The sequence below is a fragment of the Daldinia childiae genome, assembly GCF_008694065.1.
Source record: "Daldinia childiae strain JS-1345 chromosome Unknown Scaffold10, whole genome shotgun sequence".
NCBI classification, from domain to species: domain Eukaryota; kingdom Fungi; phylum Ascomycota; class Sordariomycetes; order Xylariales; family Hypoxylaceae; genus Daldinia; species Daldinia childiae.
The window spans coordinates 159,225-178,599 of record NW_022984651.1 but is presented as its reverse complement, the minus strand read 5'-3'; the positions used below and the strand labels follow the sequence as shown (position 1 = coordinate 178,599).

The window sequence follows — 19,375 nt, the reverse complement described above, 5'->3', positions numbered from 1 at the left end:
AGGGGAGAATATATGTTATTAGGGGTCATTATAAAGTATTTGCCTTTATTGACGCCGAGACCATCCCTAATTACAGCCGTTTCCTCAACCATGGACAATGGACAATATCTATGCGGTATTGCGAACACCAACGCCGGCACCCACACACCGAAACCACTTTATCCGCCATAGTCATAATTCATAAAAGGTTTCCATGGGTCGGGAGTGACGCGTAGGTACAGTGCGTCTCATCATGGTTGTACCGGGGACTGGGCGAAAGATTTGAACTGGGTTCATGGGCTGCGCCCAGTTCGAGCGACAGTAGTTGTTACAGTGATGTTGGCTGAAGAACGAGCTGATGCCATCAGGGCCAAGATCAGTCACGCCATAGTCGCGGTTTCGCGACAAGATGACGGGGTCAGAGAGGACAACCTCGTTCTGGTAGATGCCACCCTGGAGGTCGCATAGGACGAACTGGCCGCTTGAAATGTGGTAGCTGAAGTGACTGAGAGCCTGCATGACCTCTCCCCACGCCTCCGACTCGTCGCTCCATCCGGTGTTGCTGTTGAACTTTTGATAGTTCTGGATGAATGGTTCACATAGGACACGTTGTCCCGCCCAGTGTGCGCTTGCGTCACGAGTGAATGCCCATACAGAGGGTACGTTGATCTTGACGGATTTGTTGACTACGTTAAGCTGATTGAATTTATTGACAATCTCTAGAGCCTTGTTGACAGCTTTGATGTCAAGAGTGAAGTAGTCTTCCTCGAAGACGGCGCCGGTTTTAAACCATTTGACGACGCATGCCTGACCATTGCGAGAGCCCGAAGTGTAGCTTCCCTTAGCTACCCACCGGAACGCGCCATGAGCAAAGGGGTTGTCGAGCTCATGAATTGGTAAGCTGGCCTTGTCAGAGTTGTTGTATCTGCCGCTATCAAAACCACTAGTCAACGGAGTATCGACATGGTGCCCATGAACGCAACCCGCGCATCGCGACATGCCGGGACCCTTGGAGAACTGGTTGGTTGAGTAGGACGATCGAGGCAGATTGCGGCTGCAGGAAGCACACTGACGCATAGTGGAATCCATCTTTGCAGATGTGAAGATCAAAATCTTGCTGTAGCTTCTGTGCGTGTAGTTTGTTGTTGCGTTTGGTATTGTGTTTGAAAAGGTTTATAAATTTACCTGGATGGAAATGACATGTCAAATTTGTACCTGAGGTAAACACCAGTCAGGTCCATGTAACCCCTCTTACAGAGGTACCTTAGGTACCTACCTGTATGTAACTTACTTACACGCATGTTAGTACCCGTGCATCGTGTTGTTTACCGTTGCTAGGGAAAGTACCTACGTATGGGACTTGAACTTTCCTGAGAAGGAGAGGGATAACGGGAAGATATTTTTAGGTGCCTGAGGTAGCTTGGTAGGAAATAATAATAGTAATTTACTTTTATCGTGGAGTTTTATATTTCTTCTTCTAAGTATACCATACCGGCAAAATGTGGTTTTGAGATATGATATTTGGGGGGTGGAATGATTCTTGTATCGGATATCTTTTCTTGTACGGGAATCAGAATCTTGATTGGATAAAATAATATTGTAATATTAAAAAATTGAAAGTGTGGGTAATAAGGTTCAAAAACGGGCAATCTTTCAGCACTAGTGGACTGGCCACCCACTAGAGCTGCTAGCTCAATCAAAACACTCCCGCTTTGGTGGGGCTAGGAGCCTGGGGTTCGAGTCCCAGGCATCCTAGCTTTTTTGATTTTTAAGGTTTTTTGGGGTCACATGACCCAAATCCCACTTATTTCAACCAATTAACTAGAGCCTTCAGTTCTAAGGAATCATTCTTTTCCCAGGAATGATTCTTTTAAAAATAATTATTATTTTATAAAATGTCATATTTCCCATTTTAACCATTATTATGGGTAATATGATAATCTACGTAAGGAATCCTTCCTGAAACCCATACCTGAGAGCGGCAGGCCACAGGTGTCGTGATGAGTCGTTGTACAAGAGAGAAAGGAAGTTGTTGAGTTCGGTCATGCCTGGTGGTGTATGTGGTTGATCAAGGCGCCACCGTTTGCATATTCTCTACTTCTTGGCTGAAATGTCCAAAATTAAAGTCTCTAAAAGATGATAAAATCATGAGTATCGACTCGTATAAGTGTTTGATTAAGGTATAAAATATACTCCATAGTTTTCTACTATTTATTTTAACAATGATACATTTTAAACTCTCCCTATAAGCATCATATGGCGTTTCAGTCATTACCCCCCTTTTCATCTTCATCAAGAATTATGTACTAAACGGGCCCTCGTTCCCCCTCTTCATCCGGAAGACGAGGTCTGGTTTTGAGACGAAGTATGAAACCTTAGGTAGTCATTATCGTCATATCACTGCTCACAGCCAAATTTAAATCTCAGCACAATTAAATGCCTTCTATCTCCAATAATTAGTATATCCAATCATATTACATGAATCTGTTAAAGTTACGAGGGAGGCTCAATCACTCTCGGGTTATCCCCATATGCTACTATCGTAATCCTATCTGATGAAAGAAATGTAAACCATGGTCCATATTTTAGATATCATAATACATAATAGCGGACGACGTCGAATCTTCATTGTTCCTAATATATCTTCGCTACTTCTTAGATACCTAATCTAGTCGGGAATATTTTTATACGCGTTCCCGGATAGATCCGGTCCTATCTGACTATAAGCGGGGGACTACCTACCCCGACCCAGTGATGCCGTGGACTCCGATCCCGGCTGGACGGAGAAGCCAACACTTGTCTTAGATAATATACTAAATTTCAGTTATTAAATGGCAATTATAAATCATTAGTCTGATATACATAAACCTGCGACAATAAATAGGAGCTACAGAGAAGAATCGCCGTATTTTCAACAGCTAGAAAGCCCCTGAAGACATAGCGCGATTCCCAAAAGACTTTGATAAAACGATAATGGAGCTCTATCAGCTTACGGCAACTCAAGCGCTTACGAAATTTAAAGATGGCTTAATAAAAGTAGAAGAATATGCTCGATCGCTACTAGCACGAATCGAAAAGAGAGACGATGCTGTCAAGGCCTGGGCATATATCAACCCGGAATATGTAATCCAGCAGGCAAAGTGGCTTGATGCCCTACCCTCTGAACGCCAGGGGCCTTTGCATGGTATCGCCGTTGCGGTGAAAGATATCATGTATACGAGACGTTGCTCTACTCTTCCTCACTACCAATATGCGGTCATTAATTCCTTGTAGACATGCCAACGCAACATAACTCCCCGATCTACGAGGGAGATGGACCGAATGTCGATGCGGCGGCTGTCGCAACGCTGCGCCAAGCCGGCGCCTTAATACTAGGTAAAATTTTGATACGTTTCTAAAGAGCAATGCGCTCAAGTATTAATTGGTTAATATAGGCAAGACTACTACAACAGAGTTTGCATCCACCGCAGTTGGGCCAAAAACACGGAACCCCCACGACGCAACGCGGACCCCAGGCGGATCATCCTCTGGGTCTGCGGCAGCAGTGGCTGATTTCCAAGCGCCTATCGCACTAGGGTCTCAAACAGGCGGGAGTACAATTCGCCCGGGCTCATTCAACGGAATCTTTGCCTTTAAACCGACGTGGAACGCCGTCAGTCGCGAGGGTGTGAAAATATACTCGCTCAATCTCGACACAGTTGGCTTCTTTGCGCGGAGCGTGGAAGATCTCCAGCTACTAGCCGACATATTCGCGCTTGAAGACGATACGCCTACACAAGACGACTTCTCAATTAAGGGGTCTAAATTCGCGCTTTTGAAAACAACAGTGTGGCCCCAGGCGGGACCTGGCACAATTACAGCGTTAGAAGCCGGCGCAAAGCTACTGCGAGATCATGGAGCAGAGGTCGAGGAGATCGAGCTGCCAACAGAATTCGACAGGATGCCTGAGTGGCACGGCGTAATACTTGACGCCGATGCGAGAGCAACATTCTTGCCGGAGTATCGGCTGGCTAAAGAGAAGTTAGCGTCCCTCCTGGTTGACCATGTTGAGAATAAAAGTAAGATATCACGGACCACCCAGCTTGAAGCTTTCGACGGAGTAGCCGCTCTAAGGCCTAGGATTGATGCGATAGCTGGTAAGTATGCTGCTATTCTTACACCGAGCGTGGTCGACGAGGCGCCTGTGGGCATAGAGTTTACTGGAAGCCCGGCATTTAATAAGATATGGACGGTAAGCCATTATTTCTAAGCGATATGTTGGCTATTGCTCACTTTATCTTTAGGCTCTTCATGTGCCGGTAGTGAACATTCCCGGGTTTAAAGGCGGGAATGGAATGCCGATTGGTCTGTCGTTGGTTGCGCCGAGATATCATGATAGACATCTACTTGCGGTTTCCAAGGCTGTCGGAGAGATTTTCCAAGCTGAAGGAGGTTGGCAGACCCAAAGCTCAGGATAACTACATTTTATCATCCATGTGAGATGAAGTCGACTGGGTTACATGTTTTGTCAACTAGTTGTACGTGGTTGTCAAGTTATTGATAGACTTCTAGACACTGGTGTACGGACATAGATAATATCTTCATTAAAATATCCAAGAATGAGAACAAGTGAAATTAACTAGCCTCGCTATACTAGGAGGGAATTACTTAAAGTACGCTTGAATGGCTATTTCTACCTAGAGTGGGATACCTCCCCCTTCTCCATCTAAAGCGTTGTATTTCAATTTGAGTTTTCGTTGATAAGTGAAACGAAAAATGACATGAATATCATTCAGACGCGCGGCCCAACTGTTGGCCTTAATCCGAGCCTTGGTACTTCATAGCTTTAGCTCAAATGCATGGTATGATCACCATATCTTCTCATTCTCGGCCAAGGGCTCGACAGGCACTGCCGGGCCCCGAGGAATTATGATAGGACCCTCGATCTTAGCGACCCTTGGCCTCGCGGTCGCATATCCTTGAGCATACAAGTTAATCCACGGGGCGCTAGTCTTGTGAAAAGCACCATCAGTTACTTTGCTGCCCTCGTCCCAGTAAAGTCGGCGCAGCCACTTGTTTAGGTGCGGATAATCGTGTCGGATACTCTTGAGATTACATAGAAACACGGTGTAATACGCGACGTCGAATCGTACTATCGTTGGGTATAGACGTACATCGGCTTCGGTGAGCTGGTCCCCGAGTATGAAGGGCTTGCCGTGACCGGCCAAGATGCCCTCAAGACGGTCGAGCGACTTGAATAAGGGGTACACATTCTCCTCGTAGGATTCCTGCTTAGTAGCGAATCCGCTCTTGTACACGCCGTTGTTGACCGTGTTGTAGACCCATTCGTTGATCTCATCGATCTCCTTGCGCAAGTGTTCCGGGTAAAGGCCGCCTCCAGGCTTATTAACCTCCCGGAACTCCTCGGGGATCAAAGCGTCAAACGCAGTGTATAACATGCGTATAATCTCGCTAGACTCGTTGTTGACGATAGTTTCGGTCTTCTTGTCCCATAGGACTGGTACGGTAAACCTGCTGTTGAAGCTGGGGTCTACTTTAAAGTACAGTTCTCGTAGATACGTAAAGCCGTATAAAGGGTCTTTCGATGGACTGCCATTCGAGCCGTCGAACCACCAACCCTTGTCGCTCATGGATGAGCTCAGGTAATATAAGTCAATAATATCTTCAAGGCGCTTTAAGGAGCGCAGGATGTTGGTGCGATGCGCCTTGTAATTTAGGGGCTACGTTAGCAATGACCAGGTTGATATTAACTTAGACGCCAACTTCACATACCCACGGACAGCCGCCGGAAATATATAACACATAGCGACCTTTTTCTGCAGGGAATTTTGAGTTAGGGTCTGCAGAGATGAAATCGCGGAATGTGCTATCAGGTCTGGTAAAGTGACCATCCTTTTGGTATTCGATTTGGGTCTTTATTTTTATGGTTAGCTTCATATATAGCAATCGGAGTTGATATTGGATAGCAGAAGCTTACAGGTTGAGACATGTTTCTGAAATGTCAATAATGATTAGGTTGATTGTTTTCTGAAATGATACCGAACTGGTGGGTATCTAGCCTGTTAAATAGGAGAATAGAATAATAGGAGACTTTTCCGATTTCATTTTGATATGTACCTAGCATAGGTATCTATTGTATGTCCCGGAACGGCGGTTGAAACCCCGACTGCTCGGCTTAAGCATGGTGTGAGTGAAGGATGACGCACTTGTACTACTATTACGCCATATTATTGCAGCTTTTGCACTTCTTACCTATGCGCGTAGTTTGGTTAGGTTTAACCTATGACAAATCTTGCTGGACTACATATAAATTATTGAAATGATTCCAAAGCTTCAATTGTAAGCAGCTAAGGTGTTAGGTAATAAAATAGGCTTGCTTACCACATCATCGCATTGGTATTTACTAATACGAACCACGATAAGTCTTCGTCTTATTAGATATTTTATTTTATTTTTATAGAATCATATGTGACGTCTAATATGCCATTATAAGATGGACCAATATTCACAGCTTCGAATCTTTCTTGCGAGCCCCCTCTTCCCCATCAGTAGGAATATAGTCGCTTGTCTCGGCCTTGAGACTGATCGGGTCGCCTAGCTGACTCGGATTGGCATCAGGTCCTTGGAGCTTTCTCACTGCTTTCTCTCTCAGTGTCTCTCTGTCTCTGTTCCCGTTCCCCATGCTATTTTTGCTGCTCTGTTTGGAATCACGAGAGGGTAACTCCGAAGCATTAATAGCACCCTCTTCCTGCTTAGTCGGTATAGTATCACTTTGCTCTGCTTTAATGCTGATGGGGTCACCGAGCTGGCTTGGGTTGGCGTCGGGGCCTTGTAACTTTTTGGTTGCTTTCTCCCGTAGCGTCTCAGGCATATCGCGTTGCGTATTATTCAAGTAGAAATATGTTGTACACACGCAGCCTTGGATTAAATAATTTCCCCTACTCTAGGAGCTTTATGTTTGGAATAATAATAATGAAATATTTTTGTTGATATAGACCCCGATAACGAAGTAACGATAATATTGACAAAGGTGAGAAAATTAGATATTATCTAGGTTGGTAAACTATCATACACCTGGCATGTCTTGTTCTTACAACTCATGATTCGTGATTGCATATATATCGAAGTCGATGACCTCACCATGCCCCCTTATTTACCTCCTACCAGCTACAGATAAGCATTTGAGAAGTGAAAACTTTTAATGTCTGTAGGACCTAGCACTCCCTAGAACTAGAAAATTTTAGAATAAACAGCATGGGAAAATAGGCACTTACACGCTCAAGGCTTAGTAGGTAGTAAATGATATTTACTTGCTATAGGTATCCGCGAATAGTATCATTAGGTAGCTATAGGTAGGTAGGTACCTATGGTAACAAATCCGTTTCAATAAAGTATGACCTGATCACCTGTTCCTAACTTTAAGATTCATTAGCAATCAGAGGATGGAACGAGATACCTTATTATTAAGACACTAGCATGTCAGTAGTTCTATGTTATTTATACCTACACGTCAAATCCCGTTGTCGGAGATGTTATTGTGTAAGTTGATAAAGTTAGCACTCAAAATACTCTCGAAGCATTCACCATATCCTCAAAAAGAAATCTCGACTAGGAGAGAACACGATAGCGAAGAAATAACTTAACGCGTTAATGGGTATGTACAACGGCATCATAAGGATATATACAGTTTCGTGGCAGCATCAACTGCCCAGATAACGTCTTCGACCCTTAGGTCTGACTCTTGTGGGGTCTGGTAAGGGTTTTTGAACCCGTCCAATTTCTGGACTCCTCCGTCGCGATCTTGCTAGACCTGGACTTCTATCTCGAACATCTCTACGAAGTGGGCTATGTTTAGATGATACTGTCTTTACAGCCTCACTACTTATGTATGAATCCGAGTGAAATTCGGTTCGGGGGGTTGGCGTCTCTGATTCGTTCTTATCGTTCTTATCGTTCTCCTGGGCATCACGTTCTAAAGATACTGGCTTGCTCTCATCCGCGATACCCTCCTCCTCCTCCTCCTCCTCCTCTGGCTGAGATTCCAGGGACTCTATATCCGACATATCGGACACAGAAGTGATTGGCGTATCAGGTTCGTCCGACTGTGATGTTTCCTCGTCGTCGAAGCCGCGGGACAGGGTTCCCGATAGCACCATCGCGTCCGTTTCAGGTTCTGAGAATGATAATGTTCGCGCTGGGGTTGACACCGCAGAATCATCCGAACACATCGTAAGAGATCGGGGCGAAGGAGGAAGATGGCTAGCCGGAATACAAGAACTAGTATCAATAGTGAGGGGTTCATGCGTCATGACAGGAACATCGTCCTCCAGATCGTCGAAGAATGGTTTCGATGTTGGATCGTCGGCGGATTGATGCCAGGGATGATCATCTGGAAGATAAGACGCGAAGTATCTTACAAGGGAGTCCAGCGATTTGGTGCGGAAAAGCTGTAGAGCGTATTGCCACTGTTGAGTACCGATAAGGCTCGGGTTAGCGATGATCTCGACAGAGGCGGACTCTAGGCTCTGGTTCAGCTCGTTCAGCCGAAGTTGCTTGCGGTCAGCTAGCATGCGGTGGAACTCATCGACTGTGCTTGCGGTATTGGAAATTTCGTAAACATCATGGTGGAAGGCCTCGGGATCCTGAATAGAGAAGGCGATTGTGTTGTATCGATCATGAAGTCCGGTGAAGAGTTCGTCCCTCTTCATCCCAAACTTCCAGGCAGGCCATGACCATCCGGGATCGTCCATCCTCTGGCGGAGCGTGCGTTATCTCGTCAACCTCGAGTCCCAATAAGGAAATGGGTATCAAGAGTCGGGTTTTAATTCGACCGGGTAGATGTTATGCTGTGGGCGGTATTCTAGGTGGTATAAGGAGTCGGTATCGGGTGGTATTAGGGTGGTTACTGATGGGTTAGAAAAGAAATGGTAAAAGTTGGTATAAGTACAATATTATTGAATTGGGTCACGATACAAAGGCTGCTAGAAGTGAATGAAGCCATTTAAACACAAGGTGTGGAATCCATTTTGAAGAAAAAAACTAAATATTGTCTTATTTGACGTTTCGGGATTGTTTTGCACCAAAGGAAGTATTTCTAGCGGTATCGATGGGCTTTGTCGTGGTGTAGAAATATTCACTGTTGCGTGCCTTTGGTTAATCCACTGTGTCTTTGTTGAAATCGTAGCTGCTGGGCGACGATGAGAAGGACAAAGTGGGAACTCGCTTGGTACCATATCTCCAAGTTAGGTGCCTTAATTGCCTCAGGCATCAAGCTAAAGTGCTAATTATGTGCCGTTAGGGGCCACAAGGACACCGCGCCCGGACAACATTGGCTACATCGCCGTGATGAAAAGCCAATCAGAAGAAGTTTATGTTTTACTCTATTTACATTTGGCCAATCAACCATTATATACAGATAGCTAAGTGGAGTATCTTACCTCACGGACCCACACATGTGCTACACACGGACCACACCTTCTTCCTTCTTTTCCGATCCTTTTTTTTTTATACCAGTTATCTCTTTCCATTTTGGTTTTGCCTACCTAGTCTCTTCAATAAGCACGCAAATGCAAAATGCAAAAATGTAACAGCGGTAAAAAGCGAAAGGCTTCCAACGCTTCTAACACGAGGTGTCAGGATCGATCCTCTATATTATACTCGCAACTGTTTCTCTTAAGACTCTTTCAAAAATAGATTTCGAGGTTATAGTTCATTCTCTATATCTCTTGGATTGAAGCAGATGCACCGCTCAAACGATAGCGGTATGAAATCTCAAAAGCGATGAGCACAACAGGCAAAAGAGGTCTGTACATACTTGCCTGACTGCCTGACTGCCAAATACAAAGTGATACTTCCAGTTTGAAGCAGGCTATATCCGTTGGTTGGCGGTGGAATGATGGCTCAGCTTACCCAGCCGCCCAGCCACTATGGTGTCATTTAGAACGTTTAAGAGTTGGGGGCAAAAAGGATGCCGATAAATCCCCCTGCCTTCTCTCAATTCTCCGTTCTCTCCGTTCTCGCCGCCTTCGGTGCCTGTTATCGAATCACTTGACAGATCTAAGCCACCCACACCCCTCAATCCCCCTAACAGGCTAATGAGACAGTGTCGATTCCGTGACTCCTATACATAGTCACTTGGAACTGTTCACGCAGCGGGCCGCGACCGTCATCTCCACTGTACCTTATACGGTGTCACAGTCAAGAGCATGTCGAACACTCAGCCCTAGAAATCCGTAACATACAAGAAGTTTATTCCTCCCCGGGTACCTCTACTCTTATATGAGTTGGTAAGCTACCTAATCTGATATGGCCCCCACTGTCCTGACTCGATGCTATTTGCCTTATTATATAAGGCGGACGCCTTACCGCGAACTAGCATCTCGTAGCAGGGGCATTAATAATAGGACATCTCTTCCCAGCCAGGTATAGTTCCGTGATTAGGAAGATAACCTAGGTAGGTTGACTGACCCTAGGCAGCCGATCTGTCCCTAAAGCCCCCAGAGCAAAAGGGCGGGATCAGCCGCACAGCATCTCATTTCTCTCCAAAGCTTTCTTGAAAGTGACATTATTATGACTCTCTACCAGGGCTTACTTGAGGTAGTTTTGACTGAGTGAATCCGGTCTTGAGGACAGTTCACCTGACGGTTCTCTCTTCGAGAATGCAGAGACCCCCTCTCCAGTTTACTCTAAGTGTCCAGAGAAGCTGGTCGTCGAAGCGCCTGTGTTGAGTTGCCCAATTTCTCCCGGGAGTTTTATTTTTCTTATTTTCTTCGACAATATCCAACCGCAAGTGAGCCAAGCAACAGTCCACGCCTATGCCATTGTATTTACCTAAATTTAAGCTCAAACATTTCCTTTTCTTTTCTATACCGCGTATTCCTTTTCAAAGTCTCGCGATGGCGGAAGTCTTCCCCTCCGAGGAGAAGACGGAGCCGTTTACTCCGGAAGAGCTCCAACAAAGACTCCTCGGAGGCATCCAAGTCGACGAGGTCGAAGATGCGCACCAAGATACCGTACCACTGGACGACCTAGTCGTCGAGGAAGACCATCATAAGCAAGGCATCCGTATCTTGGTACGGCCATTGACACGGAACCGCTCAGTGAGCCCCGGAAACGACAACATACAGTGGTTGGCCTTGCGAGCCGAGGTGGCTGACCCTTCCCAGCCTATGTCCAAAGTGCTCGCGGTGACTCAGACCTCCAAAGATATCAACTTCTCCATTAGAATACCGCAAGGCGATAATGAGAACAGGCCGCCGATATGGTGCGAGCTGTACTATAATCCGGTCAGCGATAGCTTAATTTTGTGGAACAAGTCGGATGTGCCTATCGTCCTCGCTAGGATATCCCAACTAAGTCCCCCCGCCGGCGTAAACTCTGACCAGGAGCTCGTCCCGGGTAATACTAAGGACCTGTCTCCAGGCACCTGGCGAATCAGCGTCTACACAATTCCGGTCCTTGACTTTAGGATACTTGAGAAGCGACCTGCCACACGTCTACTCCCTTATGACGGCGCTGACTCGTCCGTAATCTCGAGCTTAGACGTCGTGAACTCTTTTGGGAAACGGTCCTTCCTGCCTGATGCTAGTGACGACGAGCCAGACAGCCCAGTCGCCGAGAAGAAGGCTCGTAAGGAAGATGGTGAAGAGAAAGACGGCGTCATCATATTCATGGGCCCGGAGGATAAGCAGCTCATGTTCCCTCTTCCCAACGCGGCCAAGACGAAAGAGGTCGCCATACCCAACGGCCACGCTCTTCTGGAGATCCAGAAGGACGAGACAGCTTCTATACCTGGCGGATGTGAGCTCGACGAATACCAATTGACGAAGCGCGAGCAGATCGCCACGACGGGTGCCTCGGCAGTGTTTACCGCGGAGCACTCTCACGTTTCGGAGGGAGTCATCACGGTTAAGGTGCTCAAGACTCGCAATCCTAATGCCTCTGATGCTCGGCCGCAGGAGACGCACCGGAACGTGATCCGCCAGGCGGATATTTGGCTGCGCGAGTATCAGAGTCAGGAGGACCTGCGTCATGAATCTATTGTACGGCTATATGGTGGCGACGCGCGGTACTTGTCGCTATACATGGAGCACGTGGATGGCAAGGATCTCGCAGCCCGCGGCGTATGGCGGGACGGGGCCACTGATCTGTTCGTCGGCGGCCGCCACGATGCTGTGCGCATCCTGCGCGACATTGCTGGCGCTCTGCATTACGTACACCAGAAGCGCAAGATCCACAACGATATCAAGCCAGCTAACATTTTGTACTCGCGCGATCGCGGCGCCGTTCTCTGCGACTTTGGCTTGTCGACTCGCACTATCGATCCGGCCACCAACGGCGGTACCCCCTACTACGTACCCCCCGAGTTTATCGGTCAAAAGCTACGTGGTCCCGAATCCGACGTATGGGCTCTTGGTGTCACCATGTTATACGTTCTACGCAAAATTCCCTTCCCAGATGCCCGAGGGCGACAAGGTCACCCGAAGCAGTTATACTGGATGATCGCAGATCTAAACAGGAAAGCCCCTCCTTTACCACATAACCACGGTCATGCAGGTAACAGAGCTACATCGGCCGTTCATCAGATGCAGCAGTGGCTCAGCGAGGTCAACGAGGCTAAGACTCGCCTAAACCAACGGGACCGCGTCGAGTATTTAGTTCGGCAGATGTTAACACCTAACCCGAACCAACGCATCACTATGGAGGTGGTGATAAGCGAGTTACTAAAGGAGAATGCAGCCTCAAATAAGTGAGCGAGGAGCATACGCATGGATGAATAAGCAAGCGAATCAAATTAGTAGAGCAAGCCCTTTCGCCCGCCTGTCACAAGTCAGTTTGATCCGATCCATCACGATCTCATTTCGATCATAATTTTGCTTTACCCAAAGCTTCGTCACAACTGCCCGATGTCGCTCCTAGATGCTATTTATCTCTACGCTACTTAAACCCGACATATCTTAAAGGAAATTTCGAATAGAAGGGTCGGTGCTACTAGAGGGCTTCAATTTCATATCTCTACTGATTATGGTACCGTATGATTTGACGAGATTAGGTCCGGCCTGGAAAACGTTTTTACAGGTGTTGGCTCTGTTCGATAGAAATGTATACGTCGTAGCAAACCGTTGCAACGAATTGGGATTAATTTAGCGGTTTGAAGCGCTCTACTTTCCAGTGCTAGCAGTCGTAGCGACGAGCTAGACGTCGACTGCTATTGCACCCATCACCTTAGATTAAACCAAGACAGTAAGTTGCAACACATATCCCTTTTATTGGTGCCATCGCATTCGCGCAACTTGCAAACTAATGTGACATTACATCGGTGTAGCCATACCCATCCTTCAAGCTTCACGCCCAGGGGTGTTTGACATATTTATATGGCCAATACGATTTTGCACAAGTTCGTTGTTGCATCTCGTCTAACTACCACTTTCTCTCAGAAGGCAAATATCCCCTTTCATCAGACTGCACCGGTAGCAAAGACACCGGCTAGACCGAGCATAACTGCTAGTACAATTCCTTCTACGGCTATTCCCGTCGCCGAATTATGGGCAGAAGTGGAGGACGGGCAAGCCGCTGTGGCTGATGAATTAGAGGCTGCAGCCGACGAATGGCCAACGATGACGGCTGACATGCCCGTGTCGTTCTTGCACACGCCAGCCGGAACTTTTGCAGAAGATCGAAAGACGATGTCAGCACACTGGAGCGTCATTAGCTTGAGGTCATACTTTAAATTCGCAAGCACGTCACGTTAACGTGCCTATATATACTACTTACGTTATACAAAGCAGAACCAGAATCACCACTGGTAACAACTTGAATGGTGGCATTAGTGCCGTCGCTGACCTTCATGGGAACGGAGAGCGACGGAAGACAGAATCCGCCTTGGCCAGTGACGTTCATCAGGTCAGGCGTGAAGGACATGTTAAAGTTAGTGACAGAAGAGCCAAGGCCAACGTTGACGAAGAGATAGGTCCAGGGATGATGTAGGGTGAGTTGGACAGCACCATCGGTGATGGGCCACTCGGTTCGGTTGCCGACACCATCGGGAACGCCGCCGCCTATGTATCGAATCATTAGCTTTAAGCAAATATTTGAAGAGGATATGGTAATGTCGTTAGACGATGGATACATACAAGGATACGTCCACTGGGAGTAGTTGAGAGCTTCATTGAAGGTGTCACTACGCCAGGTCGGGTAGTTGATCTTGAAATGGGCGGATGCTTTGTGGGCAAGCGCAAGGACGAAGGTGATCAATACGACGAACATCATGATGGCGACGAGTTACACGAGTGTCGATGTCAACAGAAGGGTATACTTCGATTGGATGTAGGCAAAGTTGTTAGGAGTTGAGAAGGGGAGTGGAAGAGAGTGTGAAAAGAAGGTAAGAGAGTGAAGGCGGTGATGCAAGTGGAAATATTCAATTATGACTTAGAATTTGTTAGAATTCTTGTCTAAGGAAGGCAGGACCTAAGCCACTGGGTTCCCATCTGCATCAAGGTAACTACCTACTGCTAAATGTATTAAATAGACTGGCAGGAGCGTTATCGCCTCGTGGAATAATCAGCTCAACACGCGATCTAGAACATCAAGATGTATATACCAGTCATGTACCTTGTACTTACACTTGTACCATACATACCTAGGTACCTACCATATATATTCACATCCAATATTAAATATATTCATGTACCTTGACTACATATCTTAATTATATCACATGTGATTTTAGGGTCCAGATATGTACTACGTTGCCTCTATTCGTAAATCTAAATGTCATATGTAAACCAATTTCCGATGTGGTACATCCTCAACTTCCATTGCCTTTACAAGAACATTGAACTAGAGGCTACCTGCAGATTGACTGAGCAAGTTTCCAGCCAACCAAACTCTATCTTTAGGTCACACGAGCTTGGTACAAGGGAAGGCTAGCCACAAGGTACCTGCATTAGGTAATATACTTGGTACCTATTTGGCCTTTTTTCTTTTTTTCTATCCAATATATTTTTTTTGTAGTTATAGAAAGTATCTAACTTACATAGATCTGTCGTACAATCTAGTTTCGGGAAGTTGTTTCATGATCCCGTAATAAAGCCTTATCTAATCGGTTGATGTCTCCAACGCTCACCCTTCTAGCGGAATTACCTTAGATGATAAATGCTACTTAGGTACTGCCTAGGTTAGGTTATAGGGGCTGTCAAAGCTAGTGTCAGCCGCGGACGCCTTCTAGCTAGGGGTGGGGTAAGGGCGAGACTATAATTCAAAAATACTTGCTCAGACAAGGATTGGGACACTGGGGGCTCAAGTGGAAGAGGTGATGGCTACGATAAAAGTCCTGGAAGAACGAACTAGCCTGTATAGAGCGAGAAAGGGGTGAGTAAAGGGTCGTCCTTCTGTAGAAAAGGGAATAATCAAGGAGATTTGGATGTAGGTAGAATAGAAGAGGACGGAAAAAAAACCAAATAGTCGAGATATTCACGATGGGCTTACGTCAAGATCAAATAATGTACTCGAAATTCCCGAGTTTATTATACCCAACAAGTCAGAAAGAGGGAAACGAGAGAATAGACCACAGTTCTCCATTAATCTATCCTCACATCGACACTTAACCAGTGTCACTATAGTGAACTCAGAAACTACCTACGTACAAAACTTTACTTCTCCCACTCCCCGTCTCCAAAGTACCTATCGGGCATATCGACATCCCACAGCGGTCTCTCTACTAACGCCACTTCAAGAATCTTTCGAGCTTCTGGCCGCGTCGCCTCATCATCTGCTCCATGTACGGATGGTCCCTCTCCTTCGCCAAGAGGCACTATCCCTAAGATCGGCCTATATTTATACGTACGCCAGAAAGCTAAGCTATTGCCCGGTTGCGACTCGGAGACCGACTTCCCTTGGACACCGCGTAAAAGCGCTAGCTCGCCTTGATTTTCGTCATCAGAATCATCGCTCTCGCTCTCTTCTTCTCCTGGCTGACTAACTTCATCTTCGTCCATAGGATCGGACGCGGGCCCGTCGAGAGGGATTTCTTCGACTTCGCCGTCGACCCTGTGGATGATCTTCGTAGGCCCAGCGGCTCCAATTCCCGTCCTGCTACCGGCACCGCTGTCAGGTCCCCTCTTCCGCTTCGTTCCTTGCTTCACGACTTCTCCGTTAGGCGATTCGTGGGTCAGAGCGGGCTCATCTAGATCCTGAGATAAATCAAGCATAAAGAGAAATGTGTTGCCGTAAAGCCATACCCTTTCGCCCGACCAGAGAGCTCCCTTCACAAGATCGCGGATATTTCGAAACTCGGCCGGAAAGCGCGTAATCGGATTTCGTCTGGACCAGGGTGTTAGGGAGCCGAGAGTGGGATTAATTACAAGTATTTGTGGTTTAGCCGTGATAGTAAGAAGTATATAATCGTCTGTAGTGTCGTTGTCGTCTGATATAGAAGGGGATGAGACTGGAACGTGATCGGAGTAAGATAGAACGGTAGGGGCGGCCTGCAGCTTAGGGATAAGAGACCCCTTTGGGTTACGGGTCCATCGCGGGCCTTCCGCGCCGACTGCAGGCTCTTCCTCGTCCTCACTACCGGATGAGACCTCATCGTTGTGAATCCCGTTAACGCCGTTCTCAAGCTTCGGTCGTGTCCCATCCAGCACCCAGGTGTCTATATAACCGGCGAGGTCTGCAACGGCCAACATCTTGCTATCCGGAGAGAAGGCAATGTGAGTAACCGTTCTATCGTATTGTCCTAGCCCGCCTAGAGCTACATGCTTCTGTATCTTCCGCTCGATGCGTTGTAAGCGAATCGCTTTAGAATGAAGCGATGGCCTACCGTCTGCTGCGGAATCGCGCAGGATCGACGAAACGGTAATTTTACTGCCGCCTTGAACAGAGCACAGCCACCGCCCATCCGGAGATACCTGGATTTTAGTTGCGCCTTGTTTAGAGAAATCCTCTTGTAGCTCAAGCTTAGTAATTTTAAGCTCGTCCTTTTTGGACTCGCTTCGAGGCTTTAAATGGAACGCTTTGATATCGGATGTTGTTGAGACTATCAAAAGGGAGCCATCAGAACTAATCGCCGCGGATGTAATGTTCGCTTCGCCCTTAACTAAGATGCGCGCTAGCAGCTTCCGATTCTTGTCCACGGCAGACTCCCCCTCCGGCGCATCTACTAGATCTCGTAGCGGTCTCCTCAACCGCCAGACGTGAACCTCTCTCTCCCACCAGCTAACTATTAGCCTACTCTTCGGCGCGCTCTGCAACGGCGGACTCTGGGGTAGATGTGACAGAGTCCGATGATTCTCCATACCGGCTTCTCGTAGGGGTAGCACGATCGGGCTGGCATCCGGTCCTAAGCTAATTAGCAACGACGATGGACTCAAATAGGATGTATATACAAACCTCCCGAAACAACGACGCTCAGTCCATTCCCTTCGAATGATGCCATCGTTTTGACGTCGTGATTGTGGTATCTCCTATGCCAGACCCTACTCCACCTTGCTGTCGCGCCTGAGGTCTTTCTGTAGAGTACGGTTCGACGGTCCATCCCACCACTAACGATCGTCGAACCATCGGCACTAATCGCCAAAGACAATACGTCTTGTTTATGAGTCTGCAGCCGTTGCGCTTGGGTGTACGTCTTCCCGTCCCATATGCAGACTTGACCGGTCGAGTCGCCCGAGACAATGTCGCGCCCATTGAGACACTTGACGGACCAGACAATGATTTCCTTGGCACCACCGGAAAGGTCCGACCCCAGCGTCATCTTCCTCAATACGCTACCATTGCGCATATCATAGACTCGGATAGCGCTGTCCGAGCACCCCACCACCACTACGTTGCGGTTCTGAAAGGCTATACTGACCATCTTGGTCTTCTTCGAGGACGATCTTACTAATATCCTGTCGAATCTAAGATCATCTTCGTCGATTGAGTAGAGGACGAGGCTTCCATCCATGGTCCCAGCCACTAGCTTCTTCCCGCTCTGGACGACACCGTTGGCAGACTTTTCGCCGTGCTTGGCGGGAGCGACGAAGGGTTGAGCCGCTAAGCACCATATATCGCCGTGCATACCGCTTGCCTGCTTCCTCGGCTGTCCCTTTTCCAAATCCCATTCGGTGACGGTGCTTGTGTAGCCAATGCTAAACAGCCTCGACTTTCCGACGAGCTTGGTACCATCTTGGAGGAGCTGGTCAGGCTCGGTAACCCAGACGAGACCATCGATGCTTCTATCCTTTCCTCCATGTAGAGTGGTTTCATGATGCCATATTCCGTTTAAGGGATTCCATATCTCAATGTCGCCGTTCGCACGACCGATCGCTAAGCGGACAGGTGCGCCTCTCTGGGATTTAGTGACGGTCGGGTAAGAGAATGCGACAGCATTAATAGCGGAGGGAGGATATGGTACAAAGCGACAACGATGAATATCCATTATCGCGATTTGGCGATGCTAATTGATCCGTCGTTTCCTCTAAACCACCAAGCGCGATGTATGAAGAGAAGACGGTTAATGGTTAATGCAGTTAAGAGTTTGGCCATTAAGATTTCTTTGCGTTAACTTTTTTTTTTCTTATCGCCTTATCGCCAGGTACTTAGACAGCTAGAGCATTTTTAGTTCGTGTTAGGTTAGGATGTAGTTCGTAACCATGCATCTAGATCTGCCCCGCCAATAAAGGTACGTATCTTTTAAGCTCTCCCCTTTTTCTCCTTTCACTACCTACCACCTTTATATTTCTCCTTCTCAGCTTTGTCCAACTTTGTCAATATAATATCTTGTACTTATATCATTCCTGAAATAGTTGTGTAAGTACTCAAATTTTAAAGTACAAGTATCATGTTAGTAAGATGATGAGTCCACAACTATTACCACTAGTTATCTTAAAAAAAAAACAGCAACGGGCTTTCTAGAAGCAATGATTATAGATAAATATATTATCAGCTATTTTAAGATTATTAATGTCCGATCAACTATTTTCAAGTAGTTGACTACCTATCTAATATACAGGTCTGGGGTTTCTTCGAACCTGCCCAAATGAACAAATATGACCCGGGAAGATAATACGAAAAGTATCTCTCGGCCACGCAAGATGTTCTAGGTTCTAGCATTAAATATCATATCCTGAATGATTTGTCGAATGTTATCATCGCTCTCAGCCGCGGCCGCTGCGAAGCCAGCTTGAGCATATGCTTGTTGAGTTCGCTCATGTATAGCCCGGTAAGCCAGGTGCTCGAGAGCTGCCAGTCTAGGTCGGTCCGCTGGGTTGATCGCCGTGCAAGCCAATACCGAACTGAGCAAGACTGGGTCTATATGGCTGAAGTCTTTATTGTCTGGATCACCTGGACACATAAATCCCGCGGCCACTTTGATTGGTGGCAGGTTATTTCCCACCGGGAGGAACCCGTCATACAA

General features: G+C 47.0%; 6 protein-coding genes across 6 annotated transcripts; 2 read left to right on the top strand and 4 right to left on the bottom strand.

Annotated features, from left to right (window-relative positions):
- Positions 1 to 171: 171 nt before the first annotated feature.
- GL218_07791 (Alpha-protein kinase vwkA) lies at positions 172 to 1,068 on the bottom strand (the record flags this gene model as incomplete). The annotated part of the gene is made up of 1 exon (XM_033584564.1): positions 172 to 1,068. One exon carries the CDS (start codon positions 1,066 to 1,068, stop codon positions 172 to 174), a length of 897 nt encoding a protein of 298 aa, XP_033441185.1.
- Positions 1,069 to 2,952: 1,884 nt separating this feature from the next.
- GL218_07790 (Glutamyl-tRNA(Gln) amidotransferase subunit A 1) lies at positions 2,953 to 4,436 on the top strand (the record flags this gene model as incomplete). Its single annotated transcript, XM_033584563.1, has 4 exons — positions 2,953 to 3,202; positions 3,253 to 3,354; positions 3,414 to 4,210; positions 4,263 to 4,436. The coding sequence occupies 4 exons, from the start codon at positions 2,953 to 2,955 to the stop codon at positions 4,434 to 4,436; spliced, it is 1,323 nt and encodes a 440-aa protein (XP_033441186.1).
- Positions 4,437 to 4,826: 390 nt separating this feature from the next.
- GL218_07789 (Glutathione S-transferase omega-like 2) lies at positions 4,827 to 8,729 on the bottom strand (the record flags this gene model as incomplete). The annotated part of the gene is made up of 3 exons (XM_033584562.1): positions 4,827 to 5,684; positions 5,752 to 5,892; positions 7,962 to 8,729. 3 exons carry the CDS (start codon positions 8,727 to 8,729, stop codon positions 4,827 to 4,829), a joined length of 1,767 nt encoding a protein of 588 aa, XP_033441318.1.
- Positions 8,730 to 10,874: 2,145 nt separating this feature from the next.
- GL218_07788 (MAP kinase kinase MKK1/SSP32) lies at positions 10,875 to 12,731 on the top strand (the record flags this gene model as incomplete). Its single annotated transcript, XM_033584561.1, has 1 exon — positions 10,875 to 12,731. The coding sequence occupies one exon, from the start codon at positions 10,875 to 10,877 to the stop codon at positions 12,729 to 12,731; it is 1,857 nt and encodes a 618-aa protein (XP_033441317.1).
- Positions 12,732 to 13,435: 704 nt separating this feature from the next.
- Positions 13,436 to 14,247, bottom strand: GL218_07787 (uncharacterized protein; the record flags this gene model as incomplete). Its single annotated transcript, XM_033584560.1, has 3 exons — positions 13,436 to 13,675; positions 13,753 to 14,036; positions 14,112 to 14,247. The coding sequence occupies 3 exons, from the start codon at positions 14,245 to 14,247 to the stop codon at positions 13,436 to 13,438; spliced, it is 660 nt and encodes a 219-aa protein (XP_033441320.1).
- A 1,382-nt stretch (positions 14,248 to 15,629) lies between these two features.
- On the bottom strand, positions 15,630 to 18,397 carry GL218_07786 (U3 small nucleolar RNA-associated protein 4; the record flags this gene model as incomplete). Its single annotated transcript, XM_033584559.1, has 2 exons — positions 15,630 to 17,317; positions 17,368 to 18,397. 2 exons carry the CDS (start codon positions 18,395 to 18,397, stop codon positions 15,630 to 15,632), a joined length of 2,718 nt encoding a protein of 905 aa, XP_033441319.1.
- Between the last annotated feature and the right edge of the window lie 978 nt (positions 18,398 to 19,375).